Here is a 26,734-nt window from a genome sequence, read left to right on the forward strand (position 1 = left end):
CTACACTTTATTTTTCACGTGATCTGGCCTGATCTGCTTCTGAATTTGACAAGTCCATTCAGATCTCGAAGCTCACTTTTCAGACAACAAAAGGTTAAGGTAAATTTTTTGATAATCAAAAGGTTAAAGCAAATTAATTAATTGTATTAACTGGTCGGAGTTAAAACAATCTCTTTTGTTCTGTCTGCTTCTTGAAGGAAATGCTAGTGCTGTGGGTATAAAATTTTTGTGACAAATTATACATGGTTAAATGAAAAAAAAAAAAATTTAAGTAATAGATTCAAATGAGAAAAATTAGGATCCGTTTAGTAATGTTATTCTAGAATATTGTATTTTTTGGAAATATGTTTAAGTAGAAAGTGTGTGAAGATATGTATAATGTTGTTTAAACACTAAAAACTGTTGTTTAAATTGTGGTACCAAACCTTTATGGCTCAAACCTTTAACAATCATTAATAAAATAAAAAATAAAAAAAATAGAAGACTTTCTTATTCTTTTTCAAATGAAGTTTGACACATAAAAGAAACAATAATCTATTAATTATGATATAAATAAAAATAATAATTGCATAAATAATCCCTAAAAATGAAGGAAAACTTAAAAAAAAAATAAATAAATAAAACTTTATAAGATGGGTAAAGTGGGGTGGTGTGGGGGACAAATTTATTATAAACTTTACATTTGTGATAATATAAACTCTTTCTGGGTGAGTTGGTTGGGAAAAACCGAAAAACCAAATAATCTCATAAGGCTTTTTAAAACAAAGAAGGGCCATGGTAATTAGTTGGAACTCTTCTAAAATTTCCAAGATAAGAACCAAATTAACCTTTGAATTAATTTATAAATGTGTCCTGAAATTTGTGATTATGTAAACACATTGTGTCTAGCGAAGAGTGATGAGTTAGTTGGGGTAACAGTAAAACAATAGGGGTTGTTTGGTATAAGATTTTTAATAACAATTTTCAATGTTTAAACATGAAAACTGTTGTTAAAAAAAACATGTTTTTTGAGAAAAATATGTTTTTGGTAAGGTATTTTAAATACAATCTTTTGTATTATAAGAGCACCCACAAGCCACAGCAGATGTGGGATATGTGTCAAATGCTAAATATTTGGCACATTCCCATACCAAACACCATTTGACCTCATTTATCAGATGTGTCATATCTCATATTTTTTGCAACATGCTATAGTACAGTCACAAATTTGCTACGGTACGGAACGCGTGTGGCATATGTTTTATTCTTTGTTTATTCCTCTTTCTCTCTCATCTCTCTGTCAGTCTCACCTCTCTCACCCCAATCCTCTCGTCTCTCTCTCACCCCAATCCTCACAGCTCTTCCACGCCCACACCAACGCCCACGCCGATGATCACTTCCACGCCGACGCCGATCTCTCTTTAGCAATGGTTTTTCAGTTTTTTTTTTTTTTTTTTTTTTTTTTTTTTTTTTTTTTTTTTTTATGGGTTCGATTCCGACGAAGGTGGGTGGGTTCAGATGGGCTAGGCTATGGGTCGGCGATGTCAGTGTGGGTCTATTGTGTGGGTCGGCGATGACGATGATGGCGATGAAGATGGTGGGTTTGGAGTCTGGGTTGACTTGGATTATGAAGGTTTTGGGTTTGGAAGTGGGTGTGGGTGAGGGTGTGGAGGCGGTGGATTTGTCGGGGTTTGTGGTTAAGGTGGTGGTGGTGGTGGGGCTTCCGATTTGGTGTTGGTGGGCTATGGGTTGTGGGTCAAGGTTTTGAGTCGGTAGCATTGTGGGTCGAGGTTGGTTGCAGCAGCGTTGTGGGTTTTGGTCCGGTGGTTACTTGACTTTGTTTGTAGATGGGTTGGTTGGGTTGGGGTTTTGGGTCGGTGATTGGTTGAGGCAGTTGATGGGTGGCGGAGGATTTGGCTGGGGTTGGGGTTTGGCTGGGATTTGTTTGGGTTGTGAAGGATTTGGCTGAGATTTGATGGGTTGTTTGGGTTGGGGTTACGGTTGTTTGTTGTGGAATTTGGCTGGATTTGCTTGGGTTTGCTTTGAGTTGTGTTTTTGGTTATGGAGGATGTGGTGGTTGTGTGGTGGTGGCTGTTGGTTGTTGGCAGCAGTGTGATGGCTGTTGATTGTGTTGATGAGTTGTAAATATTATTTTAATGTGTAGTAAATATTATTTTAATGTATAGAATTGAATGATAAAATATCTGATAAATGAGATGTTGTAAAATGATGTGATAAAATAATAAAATAAGTATTTGGTGTGATAAAATGGCATAATTTTTACAACATCTACTACGAATACTCTAAGTACTTTAAATATGTATTTTTACGACAGTTTTTAAATCACAATTTTCACATATTTTTAAACAAACTGTATTTAAAGGTTCTGCGATTAATGCTTTCAGTGCTTTGACGTATAGTAAAAGTAAAACAACTGTGATGTTTGCACAAGAGATTCCTTGTTGACTGGCAGATGGAGATGAATATATTTGCACAGGAATTCCATCCACCGACACATCGAATCCATTTTCTCTTCAATAATTAAGATACGGAAGGAAACTTTGAGTCCGTTTGGATTGAACTTATTGTTGCTGAAACTGAAAACTGAAAACACTGTAGCAAAATTATTTTTAAATATGTGAATAGTATCGTGGGACCTATTTTTAATATTTTTTAACTTGTGAACAGTGCCAAACAGTGTATGAACAGTGCACAACAGTGTGTGAACAGTACTCTTGTCCCCCTAAAGCAGAAACGGTGCAGGAAAAAAAAAAAAAAAGTAAAACGCAAAACGTGAACGCAGGTTTCAGCTGAAACCAAACGGGCACTTTAGCAAAGGTTCACAAATGCGTTTTATAAATTGCCAGACCATTAGAACATCTCTTAAAAGCAAAATAATCTCTATAACAGAGAATGAGGCTCAAAAATTGGTCTCCAAATTCTTTAAATCATGATTTTTTTTTTTTTTTACTCGTGAATAATAATTCATCAAATCTAATGGACTACTGTACATTAGTAAAAGAATAAAACTAAATAAAAAATTAGTAATGAAAGGATTAGGGAAGAGGTATGAGAATATGTGTGTTAAAAAATGAATAAATAATGAATGAATAAATAATATTTAAATAAAATAGAAAAATGATAAAAAATTTATTGAAAATTTTATTTAAAAAAGTAGACACATAAAAAGTAAATATTACTGTTTACTGTTTAAACAGTATACCGAGAGACCGCTGATATTTGCCTTAATTCTTCTCAGACTATTTCTATTTCCTTCTCTCTCTCTCTGTTTTTGATAAGCGCCTTTGCTCTTTCTCTCACTCTTCCTGACGTCCAGTGACTACATCTACTTATTTGCAAGCTACTACAGTAAGTGCACCCTGACATGTCTTCATGCTATTCAATTTTATTATTATTTTAAATTGGCTGAATATGTATATATATATATATATATAGGATTTTGTTAATGTCTGCCTTTATGACACACAATAATTTTTATTTTTGGAATTTTTTTTTGGAGAATTGAAAATATAGTCTTACTAATCATTAATCATTTCAATTCATATATTAAATCGGAAAAAAAAAAAAATCAACTCTACTTTATTCAAGTTATTTAAACTAGAAGATAAAATCCAAATCTTTATTATTATTTTTTTGGGGGTAAATTGCATATAAATGGTATATTCTTAATATATGCAACTAATATGTGGTTCATTTATTAATTTTTATGACACTAAACGGACTTATCTCTTTTGCGATTTTTTTTTGGTTAAACGTCTCTCTTGCTATTTGTTTCATGAGATATACGGATCATTTTTATCTAAGTCATGTTCATTTGTTTTGATGGAAAGTCTTGCATAAAGATAGTTTTTTGTATCTTAGCATAAGAAAAAGTAAGTCAAAGGAAAACTATTTGTGATCTAATCTAAATAATAAATATAAAAAAAACATTCATATAATATTTATTTGTTTGAAGGTTTTATTTTAATGAAATGAATGATTCATTTTGTTTTTTTCTTTTAAAGAAAAGTTCCACTTCTCTCAAGAAAGGAATTTTAGGAACTTGACATATCTCATATAAAACTTGTGTCAATTCTGAAATTTTGGTTAATATACTCATGGAATGATCAAGTTGCAATAATTTAACAACTAATGTGAATATATATACTTGAAACATCATAGTCAACTTCAAAAAAATATTAAAATTTTGACCACTCTTATAATTTTTATTTGTACACAAATTTATGTGAAAATGAATAAATTATTACATGAATTTGTGATTTTCTTTTAAGTTATTGCTCTCAAAAGTTAATAATAACGTTCTTTTTCTCTTCTTTTTTTTAAAAAAAATATATTATAACTGTTAGTTCTTTTTTTCAACTTTTTTTTTTTTTTTTGGCTTGGTTTAAACCTTTAACAATCTTTGATAAAATAAAAAAGAATTCTTAATTCCCTTTCAAATGAAATTTGAAATTTAAAGAAATAGTAATCTAGTAATTATGATATAAATAAAAAAGAATTGCATAAATAATCAATAAAAAATGAAGGAAAACTAATAATAATAAAAAAACTGCAAGATGGGTAAAGTAATATAAACTCATTCCGAGTTTATATTCCTGGTTACCAAAAAAAATAAAATAATATATATATATATATATATATATATATATATATATATAAACTCATTCCGGGTGATGATTGACGAGTTGGTTGGGAGGAAAAACCAAGAATCTCATTCCTTTAGTAAAAAATTGAAAAAAAATAAAAATAAAGAAGAGACTCTCATGAGGCTTTTTGAAACAAAGTTGTATATAAAAAGGGCCTGTGATTAATGCTTCCAGTGTTTTGACCCATAGAAGTAAACATCTGTTATATATGTTTGTGCTGTAATTCCCATTTTGGTAACAAGAATCTTAATTTGCAGGCTGACATAGTAATTATTAGTTGGAACTCTTCTAAAATTTCCAACAACATAGGAACCAAATGTACCTTAGAATCCAAAACAGAAAGGCATGTACTGTAAAACATGTTAAGTTCAACGTCTATGGCATTTCTCTAAGTTGTCATGTACACATCGAATCCAAAATCGTCTTCTTTCGGCAGGGTGTTAGTCTTACTAATTGTTCTAATCATCTGAGCCTTTCGGCGAGTGATATAAAACACGTTATAATAAATTGCTATACGATTACTTTTTTTTCTTCTTTCTATTGTTCTCAAACTTTAGAGAAGTGCACTTTGACATGTCTTTCATGGATTTTATATTTTCTTGGCTAAATATTTTATATAGTTTTTTAACACAGTAAACAAAATAAGATGAAAAGTTTGATGGAAGTGTTTCAAGGATTAGATTTATTGATCGTGATATTGCTATTTGTAGAAAAGTTCCTAAAAATACACGAATTCCAAGCTTATCTAGCCATTAGAGGGCTTAGCAAAAAACTAATTGAAGGTGATTTTGTCATTTTGATAGACATAAAATAATTATATAATATTTTTAAAGAAATATAACTAGCTTATTTTTATTATTCTATAGATCTATATTATTGAAATTAATTTTATTACTCTACAGATCCATTTTTACTATCAATTTTTTATATATTCTAATATTAAACTCTTTATATATCTATTGTAAGGGAAAAGAAATATAGTTCGAAAGAAAGATCGATTTTGGGAGTGTGTTGAAAAACAAAATAATGGTTGTTTCAAATGTAAGTATTGTGAAAGTATTTTTGCTGGGGGTGCTCCAAGGATTAAATATCACTTGGCTGGAGCTAAAGGTCACGATATTAATATTTGTACAAAAGTGCCTAAAGAGGTCCAAGAGGAAGCTTCTCTAACAATTGGTGAACCTAACAAAAAACTTAAGGGTGCATCAACTTCAAACAAGGATAAGGAGAGGGAAATCAGCTCAACTTCAATATCAAAGGATGACATCTTAAGCGGAGTGTTTGAAAAGGTGAGTAAAGATGTAAATATTTTATATTTAGATTATATTTCATCATAATCTTAGAAGTGAACTTGTGATAACATTTCAGTTATTGATTTTAATTGTTTGAATCAAGTAAAACATTATAATAAATTTCTATATTATTAAGTGAATTTTTTTCCTTGCAACAAGTGGGGAAGGAGAGTTTGAACTCATGTTCTCTTCCATTGGAGAAGTGTAATGTCAGTAAACTACAAAATTCTTAGCATTATTATTGTTTTATTTATTTATATAATTTGATAGTTATAAAATAGGGAAGAGGGGATAAGTGTGTTTGTTTATGAAATTTAAGGGAGAGAGAGAGAGAGAGAGAGAGAAGGTGGAGAATAATGTGGAACACAAAAAATGGGACAAAAGATTTGTATTCAATAGTAATCTATACAATATCTAAAAGTTGAAGTGTAACATTTATTATTGTTATGTTTTTGTTGAACCACGTCGACGGCCAAGTCTTCATTTTCTTTCCATCATTTCTTCAAAAAATATGTATATAAAAATTAATGTATGCAACAATACATTATGCCTTTACTCAATCTCAAAACTAATTATAACTTATCAATCACAATATGACCATCACTTTACGCATTCTTGAACCTAAATGTAACTTATAATAGAAAATATATGTAATACAAACATCTTAGGTAGAGACACCATTTATTTATTTTTAGTTTAAACTCACCTGAAAAATATTATCATTCCACCACTGTATACATATACATATACATATCCATATGCTAATGTAGTATTTAAGGCTAAGTTGAAGGGTCCAATTCCGCTCCTTTTTTTTTTTTTTTTTGATAACCTTCAATTTGTTAGGATTAGTGCCCTTAAATCCTATTGTTTGATGCTATATGTAATATTATGTATGACATTATGTATGACATGATGTATGACTTAATATTGTAATTAATAAAGTTGTTTTATTATTATTTGAAATAATGGTAACATGAATATTCGGACATTATCATATAGTCCATGAGATGCATAGTATGTGGTTTATGTGAAAAGTCACAGAAGATATAAATCACAAGTTCTTTGTAAACTCAGAATATGGTTCGTAGTTGGTGATAAAATTGGGCGTTTCATCTGCGAAGACTATAACATATCAACTAAGATGATTTGTCTTGATCATGGAAGTGGTGACTTCTAGTTGATATGTTGATATGTTTTAAGAGTTAAGACATATTGAACTGGACTGCTATGAGATTTATTATTCTCGTAACGACTGTCAATTGAATAATAAATCTCACAACTTATATTAACATCAACTCTTAATCTTGAGAGAATAATGGACCTGATCGTGGAATATAGGTTGCTTTGATATACCAGGAGTGAGATCTAAAGTAACGGTCAAAACCTTAGTATGTTGGGCAGCCACATTTAGTGTTGATGGAACATATATTCTCAAGATGAAATTCATAGTCTCTTAACGGAGATATAAAATATTCCCTTGAAATAAGTTTAATGAATTCAGTTATTCAAAGAGTTAGGCCTAACCACTTTAGTAAAAAATTACTAAAGTATATATTTATGAAATTGGATTTCATAAATATATAGTGAATAACTTAAAATGATTAAACTGGGTACTTAAGGATTAAGATGTAGTAATCTACAAAGTGACAGTCTACATTTATGACTTTGTATTACTACGAATATTTTGTGAAGGGGTTGCATGTACAATAAAGTATTGGGATATAATTTATAGATAAGGCCTAGAGTGCAATTATGTTTATATAGTGGTATTAAATATAGTTAATAGTAACTTTGGACTTGTCAAGAGTTGACAGAAAGGTCCAAGGCCCATTAGAGCTAGTGTCTTATTGGTCCCTTTTGGTCCCACTCCAAGCCACATACTAGAGCCTAATTGGAAAGGCCCAAAAGGCTAGCCCAATTAGATAATTAGTTATTAAGAGAGAAACATACAGATTTTTAAAAAGATGAACAACTTACATGAAATGGTGTATGTGAGTGTTGGACACTCTCTAATTCTCTCTTGAACAAATTCACATTACTGATTGAGAGACTACACATCTTGGGCGTTAGTGGAATTGGAGTGAAGATTAAAAGTATTCCCAAGTGCTTACAATCTTTGTTTTGAAATTCATCACACCAAGGTACACTCTATTGTTCTCATATTTTGAAATTTACATAGCACATGTTCTCAATTTTGAATGAAGTAGATTCGTTAATTTTCTGCTGCACACATGTATATTTCCATCAAATGGTATCAGAGTGGTCTTCAATTTCGTATTGTATAACATGTTTTGTGAGTTTTGGAATTAGAGATTATAGTTTCATGTTGTTAGAAGATTATGCATTTAATTTTCTGCATGGTTGTTGAAACCATGTTTTGATAAAAACTAATATTGATGTTATGATGTTGTTTAAATTTGAATTTAAGTATATTAAATTGAACTTTAAGGCTATAGCATCAATGAAATTCAGTTTTGATATCATTCTCTGGCTATCATGTTCATATGTTAGTTGTTTGTTCAAGAAAAACTGTAGAAAACTGCTCTAGAAAATTTCTGGAAATTCGAGTTTCACGAGTTTTGATCGATCAAAAATCACTTTCGATCGATTGAGTGAAACAGTGATCAGATTTTTTAAATAGATTGATTTTCGATTGCTAGTCGATCAATCGAATTTGTTTTTCGATCGATTGAGAGGAATCGAGTATCAATCAAACAAGTCAGGTGGTCAAGTTAGAATTTTTTAATTTTTTTGATCGATCGAAGGGCACATTCGATCGATCGAAAGAAGGAAAATCAGAAAATTTTCAAGTGTTTTCAAATGTATAAAGAGCAAGGCGATGTGTAATTGCCCTTCGATCGATCGAAAGAAGGAAAATCAGAAATTTTCAAGTGTTTTCAAATGTATAAAGAGCAAGGCGATGTGTAATTAGATTATGCATGTCTCAAAATGAAAAACCTTTCTTTTAAAAACATCTAGTGGGAGAGAGATACAAGGGTTAGATCTCACGGCCTCCATTGTCGGGTTATTGTAGTGTGATTAAGCACCTTGCCTTGGCGTATATGCCTTGCTCCCTTCGGAGGGTGTTTAATTCATGGTACTACAGGTTAAACTTCTTAATGATGGATGATATGTATTTTTACATTAAGAACGACTACGCTTCCGTGGAGTTACTTAATGACTTACATAGAATTCAGTCAATGGTGTACACTAGACTAAGTTTAATGTTAACCTCCCTTCGGAGCTATGTCATTAGTACTTAGAGGCTGAAAGAAAAGCAGCAAATTATTTTTATTTGGGAAGATTTACCATGATAGCATTAATAATGAGAATAATTCTCGCCTGATCATAGTGATTGGTATGACCTCGCTTCCAAGGAATATTAATTGCAGGATTGGGTTGTCATTGCATATATTATATTATGGTTTTATTAAGGTTCCATACTATATGTTTATATGCTAAATTAATAATGTCCAGTTTACTTATTATATTCATGTTTATTGTTTTCAGATTTGAACATGGCATCATTTAGCCCACTTGTAACTATTCTTAATCAAAACAAACTGACTGGATCCAACTATGTTGACTGGAAAAGAAATTTGGACATTGTTCTTACTGCTGAAGAGCACAAATATGTGCTTACTAAACCATGTCCTAGCTTTCCTTCATTAGATGCTCCTCTTGAGGAAAAACAACGATATGATCGTTGGCAGAAATCTAATGAGATGGCCAAGTGCTATATCCTAGCATTTATTTCAGATGTTCTACAACATCAAATGCAGGATGTGGAACTAGCTTCAGACATTATGCTAAGTCTGAAGGAGATGTTTGGTGAGCAAGGCCGTTCTGCAAGGCAAGAGACCATGAGTCAAATTTATAATACCAAAATGGCTGAAGGTAGTTCAGTAAGGGAGCATTGTCTTACAATGATCTCTAATCTAAATACATTGGAAGTTTTAGGTGCCGATATTGATGGAGAATCCCAAGTGAATATGATACTCCAATCACTACCAGAATCATTCAAGGAATTCAAACTTAACTATAATATGAACAAAAAGATTTATACATTGTCTGAATTAATCAATGAATTGGTAGCGGCAGAAGGCATTCTTGGTACTTCCAATGTTGAAGCCAATATTGGTGAAGCTTCTACTTCTCAACCTAAGTCGAAAGGCAAGGGTAAGAAGAAGAAGAAGAAGAAGGACTTCACCAAGCAAGAGGGTAAACAAATTACCTTAAGGGTTGCTGACAAAGGAAAGAAGATCAAAAGAAAGTGTTTCCATTGTGGTGAGAAAGGACATTGGAAGAGGAATTGTCCAATATTTAAGGCTGCCAAGAATAAGGGTATGAATAATACATTCCTTCTTGAAATATGTTTGGTACAGAATCCCACGGATTCCTGGTGTGTGGATTCAGGTTGTACTAATCATATCTGCAATTCCTTACAGGGGTTCCAAGAGACCAAAAAGCTTAAAGAAGGGAGTTGTTTCTTACTTTGGCTGATGGGAGCAGGATTCCGGTTGTAGCTGTTGGTGTTTATAATTTATGTTTTAAATCTAGAGTTCTAATATTGGAAGACTGTTTGTATGTACCTAATGTTCGTAGGAATTTAATTTCTACTACTTACCTAGGTAAACATGAATATTGTGTTATCCTAAAAGACAATGTTGTAATAAAGAAGGATAAAGTGTTCATCTGTTCTGGCAATATTGTGGATGGTCTTTATATTTTAACTCCCGATAAGCATGAATTATATAATTCTGAATTAGATAATAACTCTCATGTGAAATCATTAAAGAGAAAATTTCCTTTTACTAGTGATGCATATCTTTGGCACTTGTGTTTGGGTCATATTAATTCAAATAGGATTCAAAGACTGATCAAAGATGGACTCTTAGAGCCCATGGACTTTGATGAATTTCCAGTTTGTAAATCTTGTTTGGAAGGCAAAATGACCAAATGACCTTTTAATGCAAAAGGTAGAAGAGCCCAAGATTTGCTAGAACTAGTGCATTTTGATGTATGTGGTCCTATGTCAACCCAAGCAAAAGGAGGTTATGAGTATTTCATCGCTTTTACCGATGATTACTCAAGATATGGTTATGTGTACCTAATGAAACGGAAGTCCGAAACCTTTGAAAAGTTTTAAGAGTTTAGGGCTGAAGTTGAAAATCAATTAGGTAAACGCATAAAAGCCATTCGATCTGATCGTGGTGGTGAATACCTTCTTGGGGATTTCAAGGATTACTTAACTCAAAATGGGATTGTATCCCAATTGGTTGCACCTAGAACTCCCCAACAGAATGGTGTAGTAGAAAGAAGGAATAGGACTCTTTTAGAAATGGTTAGGTCCATAATGAGTTACTCAACTTTACCGATTTCTTTTTGGGATTATGCCTTAAATACAGCAATACATCTTTTGAATTTAGTTCCATCAAAATCTGTTCCCAAAACACCCATGGAATTGTGGAGTGGGCGTAAGCCTAGTATGAAATATCTCCACATTTAGGGTTGTCCTGCACATGTGTTAAAAGGGAAGCCTAATAATTTGGAACCAAAATCAGAAGTGTATTTGCTTGTAGGTTATCCAAAAGAAACTAAGGGTTATTTATTCTATAGTCGTAAAGATAACAAAGTTTTTGTTAGTACAAATGCTAAATTCTTGGAAAATGACTATATGAATAATTTTACTCCTAGAAGTAGAGTTGTTTTGGCTGAAATGAATGAACCTGTAAGAGAACAACCAATGGATGAAACTAGGGATGATGTGGCTGTATTAGATACACCACAAGATACTACTCATGAGATGTTTAGTACATAGGTGCCTCGTCATAGTAGGAAAATTGTTTGGCCTCCTATAAGATTCATAGGTTTGGGAGAAACTTATGAAGCTAGCTTAGAGGAGTCTGAATCGGATCCCTACACTTATGAAGAGGCAATGAATGATATAGATGCACATCATTGGGTCAAAGCTATGAAATCTGAATTAGATTCTATGTATTCCAATCAAGTTTGGGATCTTGTAAAGGCACCTAACGGAATTAAACCTGTTGGTTGCAAATGGGTTTACAAGAGGAAGAGAGGGATAGATGGAAAGGTTGAAACCTTTAAAGCAAGGCTAGTGGCGAAATGGTATACACAAAAAGAAGGAATTGATTATGAAGAAACCTTTTCACTAGTAGCAATGCTTAAATCTATCAGAATTCTCTTATCCATTGCTGCTTATTATGATTATGAGATTTGGCAAATGGATGTCAAGATTGCATTTCTTAATGGCAATCTTGAAGAGGAAATCTATATAATGCAACCGGAAGGTTTCATAGCAAAGAACCAAGAGCATATGGTATGCAAGTTGAAAAGGTCCATTTATGGACTTAAGCAAGCATCTAGGTCATGGAACATCAGATTTGATCAAGCAATTAAATCATTTGGTTTTGAAAAAAATCTTGATGAACCATGTGTGTACAAAAGACATCAAGATAAAGTAGTAATGTTTCTAGTGCTTTATGTTGATGATATTCTATTCATTGAAAATGATGTAGGGGTAATGTCATCGGTAAAGGTTTGGTTGTCAGGATAATTTGATATGAAGGACTTGGGTGAGGCTAACTTTATTCTAGGGATCAAGCTTTGGCGAGATCGCAAGAATAAGATGATAGGCTTATCACAAGCTGAATATATAGATAAGGTTCCGGAACGGTTTAGCATGCAAAACTCCAAGAAATGATTACTTCCTTTCAGACATGGAGTTCCTCTGTCTGATGACCAAAGGCCTAAGACTCAAGAGGAAGTAGATATGATGAGACAAGTTCCTTATGCTTCTGCAGTGGGAAATCTCATGTATGCTATGCTTTGTATTAGACCAGATATCTGTTATTCAGTTGGCATGGTCAGTCGATATCAATCAAATCCAGGACCAAAACATTGGCAAGTTGTAAAGTATATTCTCAAGTATCTTCGAAGAACGAGAGATTATATGCTTGTTTACCATTGTGAGGATTTGATTCCCATTGGCTATATAGATTTAGATTTTCAATCGGATCTAGATTTCAGAAAATCCACATTAGGATGTGTTTTCACCTTGGGAGGTGGAGCCATTAGTTAGAGGAGTATTAAGCAATCTTGTACTGCAGACTCCACCATGGAGGCAGAATATGTTGCTGCTTGTGAAGCAGCAAAAGAAGCTGTCTAGCTCAAGAAATTCCTTTCTAACCTTGGTGTAATGAGAATGGAGCAAGTTCCAATCACATTGTTTTGTGACAATAGTGGAGTAGTTGCACAATCTAAAGATCCAAGGAATCATAAGAAAGGAAAGCACATTGAGAGGAAGTACCACATCATTAGAGATGTTATTGCTCGTGGAGATGTGGTGGTAGCAAAGATTGAAGGTGCAAATAATCTAGCAGATCCCTTTACCAAAGCCTTGCCTTAAAGAACCTTCGAGTCACATTTGGAGGGAATGAGAGTTAGATTAGTGCACAAGAGTCTTTAGGGCAAGTGGGAGATTGTTAGGATTAGTGCCCTTAAATCCTATTGTTTGATACTATATGTAATATTATGTATGACATGATGTATGACTTAATATTGTAATTAATAAAACTGTTTTATTATTATCTGAAATAATGGTAACATGAATATTCAGACATTATCATATAGTCCATGAGATGCATAGTATGTAGTTTATGTGAAAAGTCACAGAAGATATAAATCACAAGTTCTTTGTAAACTCAGAATATAGTTCGTAGTTAGTGATGAAATTGGGCGTTTCATCTGCGAAGACTATAACATATCAACTAAGATGATTTGTTTTGATCATGGAAGTGGTGACTTCTAGTTGATATGTTGATATGTTTTAAGAGTTAAGACATATTGAACTGGACTGCTATGAGATTTATTATTCTCGTAATGACTGTCAATTGAATAATAAATCTCACGACTTATATTAAGATGAACTATTAATCCTGAGAGAATAATGAACCTGATCATGGAATGTAGGTTGGTTTGATATATCAGGAATGAAATTTAAAGTAACGGTCAAAACCTCAGTATGTTAGGCAGCTACATTTAGTGTTGATGGAACATATATTCTCAAGATGGAATTCATAGTCTCTTAACGGAGATATAAAATATTCCCTTGAGATAAGTTTAATGGGTTCAGTTATTCAGAGAGTTAGGCCTAACCACTTTAGTAAGAAATTACTAAAGTATATATTTATGAAATTGGATTTCATAAATATATGGTGAATAACTTAAAACGATTAAACCGAGTACTCAAGAATTAAGATGTAGTAATCTACAAAGTGGCAGTCTACATTTATGACTTTGTATTACTACGAATATTTTATGAAGGGGTTGCATGTACAATAAAGTCTTGGGATATAATTTATAGATAAGGCCTAGAGTGCAATTATATTTATATAGTGGTATTAAATATAGTTATTGGTAACTTTGGACTTGTCAAGAGTTGACAGAAAAGTCCAAGGCCCATTAGAGCTAGTGTCTTATTGGTCCCTTTTGGTCCCACTCTAAGCCACATACTAGAGTCCAATTGGAAAAGCCCAAAAGGCTAGCCCAATTAGATAATTAGTTATTAAAAGAGAAACATACAGATTTTTAAAAAGATGAACAACTTACATGAAATGGTGTATGTGAGTGTTGGACACTCTCTAATTCTCTCTTGAACAAATTCACATTACTGATTGATAGACCACACATCTTGGGCATTAGTGGAATTGGAGTGAAGATTAAAAGTATTCTCAAGTACTTACAATCTTTGTTTTGAAATTCATCACACCAAGGTACACTCTCTTGTTCTCATATTCTGAAATTTACATAACACATGTTATCAATTTCGAATGAAGTAGATCCGTTAATTTTCCACTGTGCACATGCATATTTCCATCACAATTTTGGGTCCAATTCCGCTTCTACTTAAAGAACCATATGTCATTTTCATGAACGTCAAAAGATAGAGATAATAAAGCTCTTAACAAACTCTCTCTCTCTCTCTCTCTCTCTCTCCCCTTTCTTTTTCTTTTTTGTATAAAACATTACTTGTAAGTGGTTTCTCTAAATTTTTTTTATGGTGTACATAGTACTGAATTTAATTTGAATAAAACTTTCAACAAGCACGTAGAATCATAAGTGCATGCATAATTGTTAGGTTCTAAAGACTTAGAATTTTATGTATTTAGAACTTTCATGTGTATTGTTGGCAAACCATGATCATAACAAGATGTTTAGTTGTGTTTAGACTTGCTCAAAGTTGGTTCATTTATGTAAAGTTGGAACAAGTTGATGCAGAAATTAATATTGCTTCTCGGCCTGGTTCGATCAATCGAAACTTAGGCTCAATCAATCGAAAATCGAGTCAGATGCGTTTGCTGCAGAACTCCAACTCAGCCCTAGTTTATTTAAAACATTTAGGGTTTTGTAATTTTGCCCCAGAGCCTCTACCTGTTTTGATTGATCTAATCTATTTTTTTCTATCAATCGAAATTGCGTTTAAAATATTAAGGAGTCTCTGTCTGTTTCGATCAATTGAAACTGTTGTTTTGATCAATCGAATTTCGGGAATAATGTAACACCCCGACCCAATTTTTATATTTAAAATATGTGTTTAAGTGGTTAAGTATTATTATTATTTTTAAGCCACTTACCTTCTAAAATTAATATAAGAGTATTTAATAAACATATTATTTTATAATGCTATTGAATAAAAATTGTAAAGATTATACATAACTGAATTGCTATCGGTATTTTAAATATATACTAAGTATGTACAAAATTATATTAAGTGGTTTAAGTTATTAGATATATAATTGTTGGTGTTTAATTAAGTGTATAAAAGTAAGGGTTTATATGCAAAGTTATTTTGTTATTTGGGCCTTTCTAGAATATAGAACTATGGGAGGGTGAAAGGTATAAATACTAAAAGTTGAAAAGGTAAGTTATCCTTTCTTTCCTAGCAATACACGTGAATCGCCCAAGATATTTTGCTGGACTTCTTGGCTGCACCAGAAATTCCCTTGGTCATTCTTGCTTTACTTCTTTGTTTTCTTCCTTCTTTGTTCTTATTGGTTGCACCTTTATCTCTTCTTTGACTTTCTCAAAGAAAGAAGACTCAAGAAGCTCCTCCTCTCTTTCCCCACGGGTCCAATTAAATCAGAAAATTCTCACTTCACTTTTCTCTCTTTTGTCTTAAGGAAAGTGCTTGGAAGCTCTCTTGAGTCTTCCCTCAAGTCCACCGGTTCACACACCAAAAGAAAACTCATTTCTTATTCTTATTCTCTCAAAGGAACCAGAAAACTCTCTCAAGCTCTCTACCATTCTTTCAAGAGTGGTTCTATGTCTATTTTTCCCTCAAGAAACATAAACTTGGTAAGGGCTCTAACTACTCTCCTCTTAGAATCCATGTTTTCCTTTAAATAATTTTAGTAATGGTATTTGTAAGTCTATATATATATATATATATATATGCTGTTTTAAGAAGCCTTGAAATTGTGTTGATGATTTGTTGAAGGTAGATTAGGGTTTTTATTAATTAATGATTTTGTATGATTAAGGAAGTAAGAAAAAGTTAGGATGAGTATTGTTGATGCTGCTGCTGGGATTTTTGGTTGTGCTTATTTTGCTCTAAATGGTTAAATGACTGTGTGTAAGTGTTTTATAACATGTCTTACGAGTGTATAAAAATCCCCATATGAAAATACCATCGTTTGATAATTGTTTGTGAATTTAGAATAAAACGTTGCAAAGCTGTCACTGTGACAGATTCTGTGTTCATGCATGATAAATTATGTATTAAATTTTATATAGTGAATTTGGATGCTAGGGATAATTCTTTTGAAACCTAAGACAGTTGTGGTTGTTACTGAATTGGTATCACAGAATTTGGATTAATAAAAAAATAATGGTTTAATTTATAAATTGTATGAAATTCTGTCAGGACAGATTTGAGTATGCTGTATTGTGTGATTTTTAGTAAATCATGGGTTTATGCTTTGACTCCAAAATTTTTATGGTTTATACTGGACATACAGAGGAGTAGTTATGTAAACTTTCATGACAATTGTATGTGTTTGGACAGCCCGTTTGTATTTTACAAATGGGGCATATGCTGCTGGAATAGAACAGTGAACAGTAAGGGGCATGCCTAACTTTGAGGATTTAATTCTAAAGTTAAGGTGAATGTTTTGAGCTATAATTTTATATGCTCATCCTTTGGTATGTTAGAATCATATAGAAATTTTATGAATTGGTTTCTCTATGATTTAGTACATCATGTGGTCTGATGAATGCATTTTGTGTTTGTGGGAACCTCTTTGAGGTGGGATTAGGACTTACTTGATTCTAAGAGATAGGCTTTGAGATGAATGTGTAAGTCTATGACAAGGAAATTATAGATAGTAATAAGCTTTGATTTATGGTTTAGGTGTTACCAGTATCCAAGTTTAAGCTCCGTCGACTGTAGGCTCTCGGTTCCTCTGCTTTCAGGTAAGGGATAAGTTATATGGGCATTTGGTAAGTCATGAGGTTATTTTAAAGTATATTATGCATTAAAATGTTTTTTATTAGAGATATAGCATGTAATCATTATTCTGACAAAGATGTGTTCGTGAGCTTTCGAAAAACTTATGTATATGATTTAAGCATATTGATGCTATTACTGATTCCACGAACATGATGTTTAAAGAAAAGAATGGAAATGCTATTATTATGAAATGTTATGCAAAATAAGAAATTTCAGTATGATGTAAAGTATGAAATGTTTTCGGGTTATGTCCTCTGGTGATCTGAACTCTGCTAGTAGGGGTTAATTACTAGCTTTCCATGGAAAACGCTATATGATTGGCCATTAAGTGGGACTGGCTCTGCTGTACCCGCCCCTTGTTGGTTACAGCCAACTTGTGGGGGAAGCCAACCTACCCCCATGGTTGGAAGATATGTATTATGATGTAATCCCGGAAATACCTGGCATTGTGGGAAATGTTGGATGCCTAGCACCGTGGTGCTAGAAGCCTTCCAAATAAGTACAGACTTATCAGATTCGGGCTAACCAATAAGTTATTTATGAACAGCTATGTTATGTTATTAATAATGAGAGAATTATTTTGTTAAAATGCATTGTGAAAAGCAAAAGCTCTCATGGCAAGAAGAAGTTTCTGATGAAAAGAAAAGCTGTTCATCAAAGATAAAAGTTCTAAAGTTCTGTTGTGCTATAAAGATAAAGTTTCTGATGAAAGTACAAGTTATGTTTAAAAGTTATCAGATACCTGTTTTGTATGAAACGTTAAGTTTTATGACTATGAGAGTTATAATATTTTTCGGGAAAATGTTTATAAAGAAAATATTTCTTATTGAGTCAAGAAGTTTATAGTTTAATACAAAGTTGCCGATTATCTGATTTAAATTAAAATAATTATTTTGTAATGAGAATATATATGGCGACTTTGTAGGAAATGAAAGAAGTTTAATCCGAAAGGTTTTGGTAATATTAAACCGATAAGAAAAAGGAGAACAATTATTTTCTATGAAGAGCGTATATGCTATTATCATGAATAGTATAAAATACTATACGTGAAAATATGTTCTCCTATTCAAATATTCATAGAATGAAATGATTTGATTTACATGCATCATTATTGAATTCTCATATATCTTACCTTTACTGAGCTGTGTAGCTCACCCCTTCCACTCTTTCAGTTAACAGGTTTTATTTTGGAGCAGATGGAGCCTTAGTCGAGTTTGGAAGGAGCTGGTTTAGTTTTATATGTACAGATCCTAAATTAGCAATATGATGTTTAGATTTGTAGCATTGTTTATTTTAGGATCTAATGAAAGTGTATACCTTAAAGTATTAAGAGATGTATTATGTGAAAGTGTGGAACTTAAATGATTGGTGGATTATGTTATTATTTGGAGTACAATGTAGATGCTCTGAATGTCAAGTGAAAGGTTATATAATTTAAGTAAAGAAACAAGGATTGAAAAGAAAAAAGAAAGCTTTTGGTAAAAGTTTTGTAAAAGTTAAGTTGGTTCTTGTTAATATCAGGTTTGGGCTTGATATTAGCATGCCGGTCATGGTCACAAATCCAGATATCGGGTTTGGGGAGTGACAAATAAGGTTTTTAAAAATTCAGATTTGACTTGTTCAAACCACCTTTTCAAAAACTTTTCAAAACTTTTTCTCTCTCTCCAACTTGGCAAGGCTCCACAACAAATTTTTTGTCATTTTCCTCCTAATTTCTTGCAAGGTTTCTCTCTCCATAAGCCGGTATGTCCATATTACCCTCTCTCTTGCATTGTTTTTCATGATTTCATGCATTATTTCATGATTTATGTGTAAATTTTCGGACTATGCATAAATTGGGGTTTTTGATTAATCAAGCCTTATTTTGTGAAATTGATCAATGGGTTTTGTTGCTATATTGATATATTCATGATCTATGATGGTTAATTTGATCAATTTGGGGTTTTGTGATAAATGAAAAATTCTAGGGCTTGCATTGAACCCGAATTCGGGATTTTGTTCAAATTAGGTTTAATTGATGAAATTGGTTTGTTGTTTTGATGTAATTAATCATTTTTATCTGCTTTCTCTCATGTGTAATGATCAATTTGTCAAATTATTACAAATTGAACAAGTGGTTTTTCAAATTTTGGGGTTTTTGTTAGAAACTCTATGCTCAAGCCAATTTTGTGCATTTGAACTTAACTTGGACTTAGTCTCACTGCATTAGAGCATGCATCATGACATTTAAACTGTTCATGCATCATATAGATTTTTGTTCTATATTTTTTTTGTGCTAACTTGTAGTCTGCCCTTGGTTTTTGTTTTTTTTTTTTTTTTTTTTTTTTTTGTGTCTTAGTCCTTATCCTAGCACCATGCCTAGAAAGACTAGAGCCCATAGGACCCCCTCCCATAGGAGTGAGTTGTTTAGGAATGACAAAAGCAGAGAGGTCTATGAGAAACTGAATTGTAAGCGTAAGATTTGGGCTAAGCGTTCTATTGTGTTAGATGAGGTAGATCCTGCCATTAGGGAAAACCTGGAGAGTAGAGGTTGGCTGTCCTTATTAGAGGTAGATCATCCACCCCCGACTGCTCTAAATCCTGATTAGAGAGTTCTTCTCGAATCTCTCTTGCCACGTCTATGATTCTAACACCTTTGTTAGGAGTTGGATACGAGGTGTTGAGTTCACCATTACTCCTCGGATAGTGGTTGATGCTCTTGGGGTTCCGGTCATTAGGGAGCTTGTCTATCCCTATGAGGAGTCTCCACCCTTAGATGACGTTATGTCATACTTCACTGGGTCTTTTATCCAGTGGGGTTCTGATCCTCGAATCACGTCTGCTGAGCTTACTGAGACTGCTTATCTTTTCTTTAGGATAGCGTGTCATTCTTTGTGGCTTATTTCTCATCTTCACACCATCCTTCTCAAGCGATGTGTGTTTTTGTACGCTTTTGTTTCTGATGCATCTATCAGCTTTCCACATCTATTTCTTCGTTCTTTGAACGAAATTCATAGGAGTTCTGCTGTAGCGCATACTCTTATTCATCCTATTTTCATTTATAGGATTTTGTTGTTTCTTGGTCTAGCTAATTTCCCTGCCGGTGAGCCCGTTCATGTCATAGCTCACATAGGTGCCACCTTCCTTAGGCAAAGGGCTGCTCACTTGAGAGTTGGTCCTACGCGTCCTAAAGGTGCGTCATCTGGTGTTGTTCCCCCTTCTCCCTCTTCTACAGGTATTGATACGGTTGAGGCGTTTGGCGCTGCTGGCATCCGTGCTTTGCACACAGAGTTGGCACAGTTTCGACGATCTTCACCGCCACCTCCTTTTGATGATGGATTTTGATTGCCTTTTGGCATTCCGTCACAAAAAAGAGGAGTACATATTTGAGCACTTGTAGATTTTTTGTTTTTTGGGGGAGAGCATTTTTTTTGTTGGTTGGAGCTTGTGGAGTTTAGATTGTATCTAGGTGCTTCACATTGTATTTTACCTTTTTAGCTCTTGCTATATTTTTGTTGGGCTATTCATGTTAGGGGGAGATAATTTTATTGCTTTATCTGTTTCTTGTTTCAACTGCTTATTGATTTATATTTATGAGTTATTCATTGGTATATGTCTTTATTGTGTGTTGGTTGAAATCAAGAATTTAGTTTGTTTACTTGTATTTTCCACACATGCGGTTATGCATTTTTGTTTGAGTGTTTTAGGAAATATACATGTTGATTCAATTGAGCTGCTGTCTACACTTGCAACTGATGGATAGTAATTAGGATTGGATTTGTTTTTATGAGCATTATTTTTGTAAAGGGTTTTTCTTTGTAAACTTTAAGCTTTTAGTTGCATGTGTTTTGTCACGGATTGCCAAAGGGGGAGTTTGTTAGGTTCTAAAGACTTAGGATTTTATGTATTTAGAACTCTAATGTGTATTGTTGGCAAATCATGATCAAAACAAGATGTTTAGTTGTGTTTAGACTTGCTCAAAGTTGGTTCATTTATGTAAAGTTGGAACAAGTTGATGCAGAAATTAATATTGCTTCTCGGCTTGGTTCGATCAATCTAAGCTTAGGCTCGATCAATCGAAAATCAGGTCAGATGCATTTTCTGTAGAATTCCAACTCAGCCCTAGTTTATTTAAAACGTTTAGGGTTTTGTAATTCTGCCTCAGGTATATAAGGCAAACCCTAGCCACATTTTAGTGTTGCTCATATTGCTGTTTATGTAAATCTCTTGTGAGATCTGTGAGGAGCTTTCCTTTACACAAGCTTAGGATTATCAAGAAGGAGATTTCTTCAAGAGCTTGATGATCATTAAGTTGCTGCCATAAGAACTTAAAGAAACACAAGCGGGTGTGCTTGTACTTGCTAGAGAATCCAAGAAAGAAGGAGTCCATGGTTTCGGAGCTTACACGTGGTCGTGTCAGTAAGTTTCTACTGGTGGGTAGCAATAAGATGTTAGTGGTCTAAGTCTTATTGAACAACTTCAATTCTTTCATAGTGGATTCAGGTTTACCTTAAGGATAGCTAGGTTAAATCCTCCCCAGGTTTTTACCGGTTTGGTTTCTTGGGTGATCATATCATTGTGTTATTTATCTTTTCGCTGCTTTGCATGAAATGATTGTTTGATTGTAATAACCTAGATTTGGAATTTGGACTAAGTAACAACTTGGCTAATTACCTAGGTTGATTCAATTGTGTTTTTAAGAGGTCTAAAAACTATCAATAATAATTCAGTTAAAAATATTAATGTGATAACAAATCTTATTGATATTACTTTTAAAACAAACCACTTCCATCACATTGGAATACATTACTTATCAGAGATAATGGTTTTACATCACTTTATTATTATAATTATTATTAATTTATTGAGTTATGTTTACTAATTATGATTCGGCATTCGGTCCATTGCAGTCCAATTTGATCTATTACAATCCAGTTTGGTCCAATTCATTCCAGTTCAGTCCATAATGGTCAACTTCAATCCATTTTGTTGTACTTACCTAAAAATAGGGGAAAAAAAGTTTGGGTTGGGAGTACTATATTGCTATCAATTATTTGAGTAATATTCATTGTAAGTATATAATCAGTTTTAATTATCATGACAATCTTCTTAAGAGAATAAAAAATTTGAATAATATATTTGAAACTTAAAAATTTTAGTTATATTCAAGTATTTGAAACTTAAAAATTTTAGTTATACAAAAACAAATTAGGAAAATATAATGCATAATAACAATAGTTATAAAAATATGTACAATTTAAAAAAATAATATCAATCAAAAACACCATAAATGATAAAATTGTATATTTGTAAAAATAGAGAAATATAAATTACTTTTAGAGTTTATTTAATTTTTGGGGAGAACAAATTATCTACAATAAAATTTAGATAATAAGTTATATATTATACCACATTTAAAAATAATTATATATTTCCATGTATCGTGTGTGTTTGCGACTAGTTTTTATAAAACTCCAAAAGAAAAAAAAAAACTATTAATTATTGTATAAAAATTAAGAAGGTGAAAATCGTAATATAAGTTTTTGCCTTCTTTTTTTTTTTTTTTTTAATATTTCCAATATATAAATATATCTGGACCCACCTTGTTTATTTTTCATAGAATTATACTCTACACTCCACAAACATTTTCATACTATTGTCTCTTATGCAGAGTAAGGCAGAATACATAGCTGAAATTTTACTTGGTGTTTTTGTGGAGGGACTTCTAGCCAAGTTGAGATCCATTGTGATAGAGCAACATATTAGTTTTGAGTTGGGTTTCAAGGAAGGGCTAACAGGCCTTTTTAGCTTCTTAACCCAAATTCAACTTGTGTTAAATGATGTTGAGAAAAGACAAGCAAGTGATGAGTTTATGAGGATTTGGTTAGCAAAGCTTAGATATGTTGCTTATGACATTGATGATGTGCTAGACGAGTTTGGCTATAACATTCTTCAGCAAAAGGTACTAAACTACTCTTCACCCTCTAATGACATTATCAATATGGCAAACAAAATTAAGATCATCTACGAATCATTAAATAGACTTAAAGTTGACATTGCTAGTTATGAACTTCGAGCAGAGTTAGTGAATTTGATCCCTAAGATTAGCTTTAACATGGAGATAGACTCCTTCCTTGATGATTCAAAAGTTAATCAAAATGTTGGAAATAACACTGTTGAAGCAACCTATTGTGATAGAGTGACAGAAATCACTGAGACTTTTACTCAATATGAATTAACAGAATATGATCGTTGGTTCATATTCAAGAAAAGAGCATTTGCAAATGAAAGACTTTTAACTCTAGATTTGGAGAAAATTGGAAATGAGATTGTTAAAAAATGTAAAAGGGTTCCATGGGCTGTAGAATTTTTAGGGACAATAATGTACTTTATACATGATAAAGGTGAATGGCTATCGATTCAAAATAATAAAAATTGGGATTTATTGGACGATAGAAATAATGGAGCTTTTCACATATTAAAGTTTGGCTATGATCATCTTCGAACACCATCTTTGAAATGATATTTCGCATATTGTGCAATTTTCCGTAAAGATTATAACATGAAAAAGGACAAAGTAATTCAACATTGGATGGCTGAAAGGTTCCTTGAACCATCTACAGAAGGTAATACGGTGATGGAAGATATTGGTAACACGTATTTCAATATTTTGTTGGCTACTTCCTTTTTCCAAAATGCTAGAAAGGATGTCTGTGGTGATATTATTAGTTGCAAAATGCATAATTTGGTGCATGATTTTGCCATTTCAATTTCAAAATCTGAAATTCTAATTTTGGAGGGAGATTTTGTGGATAATGTTAGTAAAGTACAACCTTTATTTGTCCGATCTAATGACAAAACAACACCAGGAATTTCATTTAGTGGAGAAAGTTTCATAAAAATGCGCACATTAATTTCAAAAGGTCTAGACTTTGATGACATGTTATCAAATTTTAAATGCTTACGTGTTTTAAAATTATCTAGGCATAATATAATAAGGTTGTGAATTCAATTGAGCAGTTGATACATTTGAGGTTTCTTCACATCTTGCACACTAAAACTGAGGAATTACCAAAATCCAGTACCAAACTCTACAATTTGCAAACTTTAAGAATCGAAGAATGCCCTAAACTCATGAAGTTTCAGGAAGACCTAAGCAATTTGATTAACTTGAGACATATTAGTATTAATATTGGTTGTTTGATAAGGTCATGGTTCAGAGATAGTCTACTAAAAAATATGGGACGATTGACTTTCCTTCAAACATTGAAATTTTTGGTGTGGATCAAGAAGAAGGTTATAGGATTAAAGAAATGGGACCCTTAAAGAATCTCAGAGGAGAAATAAACATATACAATTTAGAGAAGGTGGAAGATGAGGAAGAAGCCAAAAGTGCAAAATTTAAAAAAAAAAAAAGAAGAAGGAAATATTCAAGTTGGGATTATTTTGGAGTCCTTTTAGTGGAGAATTGGATAGGAATGATAAAGATGAAAGGTGTTGGACGGCCTCTATCCTCACCCAAATTTGAAAAGCTTAACAATCGAATGGTATGGAGGAAAGAAATTCCCATCTTGGGTTAATGATTTGTCGCTATTTCACAATCTGATCCATATCAAATTAAATTGGTGTATGGAATGTGAAGAAGTTCCCACTCTGGGGGCATTTACCCTGTCTCAGGGTTCTTGAAATAGAAAGAATGAGGAAGGTAAGAAGTAAAGGAAGTGACTAGTGAGTTTTACGCTAACAGTGATGGGAGTTACAGAAATACTACTACATTTTTTTTCCGGCATTGAGAATGCTCAAATTGAAGGGGATGTGTGCATTAGAAGAGTGGAAGGATGCAAAGGAGTTGACAAGCGCAGGTGAGGTGTTGACAGTGTTTCCTTCCCTTGAGGAGTTAACCTTACATGAGTGTCCAGACCTGAGTTCTTTGCCAAGTGTCCCGTCGGTTATTTGACACTTGGAGATTATAGGGTGTGGTATTAATGAACTACCCAGTGGGCTACAATTCTGTGCATCTCTTCAATATTTGAAGATTGAGGACTGTCCGAATCTGAAATCAATTCCAGATTTAGGAGAACTATTTCATTCTCTTATTAATTTAAAACTTAGCAACTCTCATTATCAAAGACTGAAGCTTTGGCGGCGAGAGGACCGCTTAAAGACTTCGGTAATTGAAGAGTTGGATGCTTTCCCAAGTCTGCGTTATCCTTCCATTCGATCCTCGCACGCGTCCCTCAAAAAGCTAAGATTGCGTGGGTGGCCTACACTCAACTCTCAGTTCTTGATGGGCGAAATTCGACACTTCACTGCCCTTGAAGAGCTGTGCATAGAGAACTTTAACGGAATGGAAGCTTTGTCGGATTGGTTGAGCTATCTTTCTTCTCTTCAAAACCTGTGTCTTTACTACTGCAAAAAGCTGATGTCTCTTCCCATTCCACACCTCACCAATTTAAAGCATCTGAACATTGCTTTTTGCCCCAATTTAGAGAAAAGATGTGCAGATGGGAGCGGCGCAGAGTGGTTTAAGATTGCCCATATTCCAAACATCAAAATCAATGGAAAATACATCCCAGAGAAGGATTCTGAGGACTCTGAAGAATTTGACGTCTCTGACTTTTATGACTCTGATTAGTAAGTGTACTTATACCTGGCCTACAAGTATATTCCATTTCCTACTGGCCTCCAATTTATTTATGTAATTTTTTATTTTTAAAAGGGCTATTTTTAAATTTCAGATCTTAACATTTTAGATTAATTATAAAAAAAAAAAAATTATATTAATGCTTCTTGAATTAATTAATAAAAATTTAACTCACCGACCACTCTGATTACTGGAATGTTGCAAAAAATCTGATCTCAGCCAATGCTCATAAAATTTGTTAGATTAATCCATTCATGATAACATACATACTCATTCTGTTTCTCAGCATTTCTTTAAACCTTCACTTATTGGTGTCAAATTGATTATGTCCATTGATGAAAGCATACTCATTCTTTTCAATTTCATGAGCTGGAATTCTAATAATACATGGAGCAGTTCTTGTTTTAATTGGTGCTTTGCGAGATCCAATTCAATTTATATATATTTGTACAATGACTGGGTTCTGTACCCATTGTGCCTATCTGCATAAACAGAGTTGTTAGTCTATGTAAAGGTGTGCATGTCAATTCCATATATGTGTTCGTGTCAAGGGTGTCAATACCGTACCGGAAGCTGTACCGGTTTGGCCAGCGGTACGATATATTTTGGATACCGGTTAATACTGGTATACCGTATCGGG

General features: G+C 33.0%; 1 protein-coding gene across 1 annotated transcript; it reads left to right on the plus strand.

The window, feature by feature from the left end:
- Positions 1 to 1,561: 1,561 nt before the first annotated feature.
- On the plus strand, positions 1,562 to 26,085 carry LOC115965147 (putative disease resistance protein RGA3). Its single transcript, XM_031084337.1, has 5 exons — positions 1,562 to 1,712; positions 5,613 to 5,935; positions 23,122 to 23,854; positions 24,005 to 24,267; positions 25,486 to 26,085. Exons 1-5 carry the CDS (start codon positions 1,562 to 1,564, stop codon positions 26,083 to 26,085), a joined length of 2,070 nt encoding a protein of 689 aa, XP_030940197.1.
- The last annotated feature ends 649 nt before the right edge of the window (positions 26,086 to 26,734 follow it).

The sequence above is a fragment of the Quercus lobata genome, chromosome 10 (genome assembly GCF_001633185.2).
Source record: "Quercus lobata isolate SW786 chromosome 10, ValleyOak3.0 Primary Assembly, whole genome shotgun sequence".
Lineage (NCBI taxonomy): Eukaryota > Viridiplantae > Streptophyta > Magnoliopsida > Fagales > Fagaceae > Quercus > Quercus lobata.

Bases quoted from the DNA above. Each gene is read 5' to 3' on its own strand.
- LOC115965147 (XM_031084337.1), top strand. From the start codon at position 1,562: ATGGCGATGAAGATGGTGGGTTTGGAGTCTGGGTTGACTTGGATTATG. The intron at 23,855-24,004 runs GTGAATGGCTAT...TTTTCCGTAAAG, and splicing joins GTACTTTATACATGATAAAG to ATTATAACATGAAAAAGGAC. The intron at 24,268-25,485 runs GTTAGTAAAGTA...CAATATTTGAAG, and splicing joins AGGGAGATTTTGTGGATAAT to ATTGAGGACTGTCCGAATCT.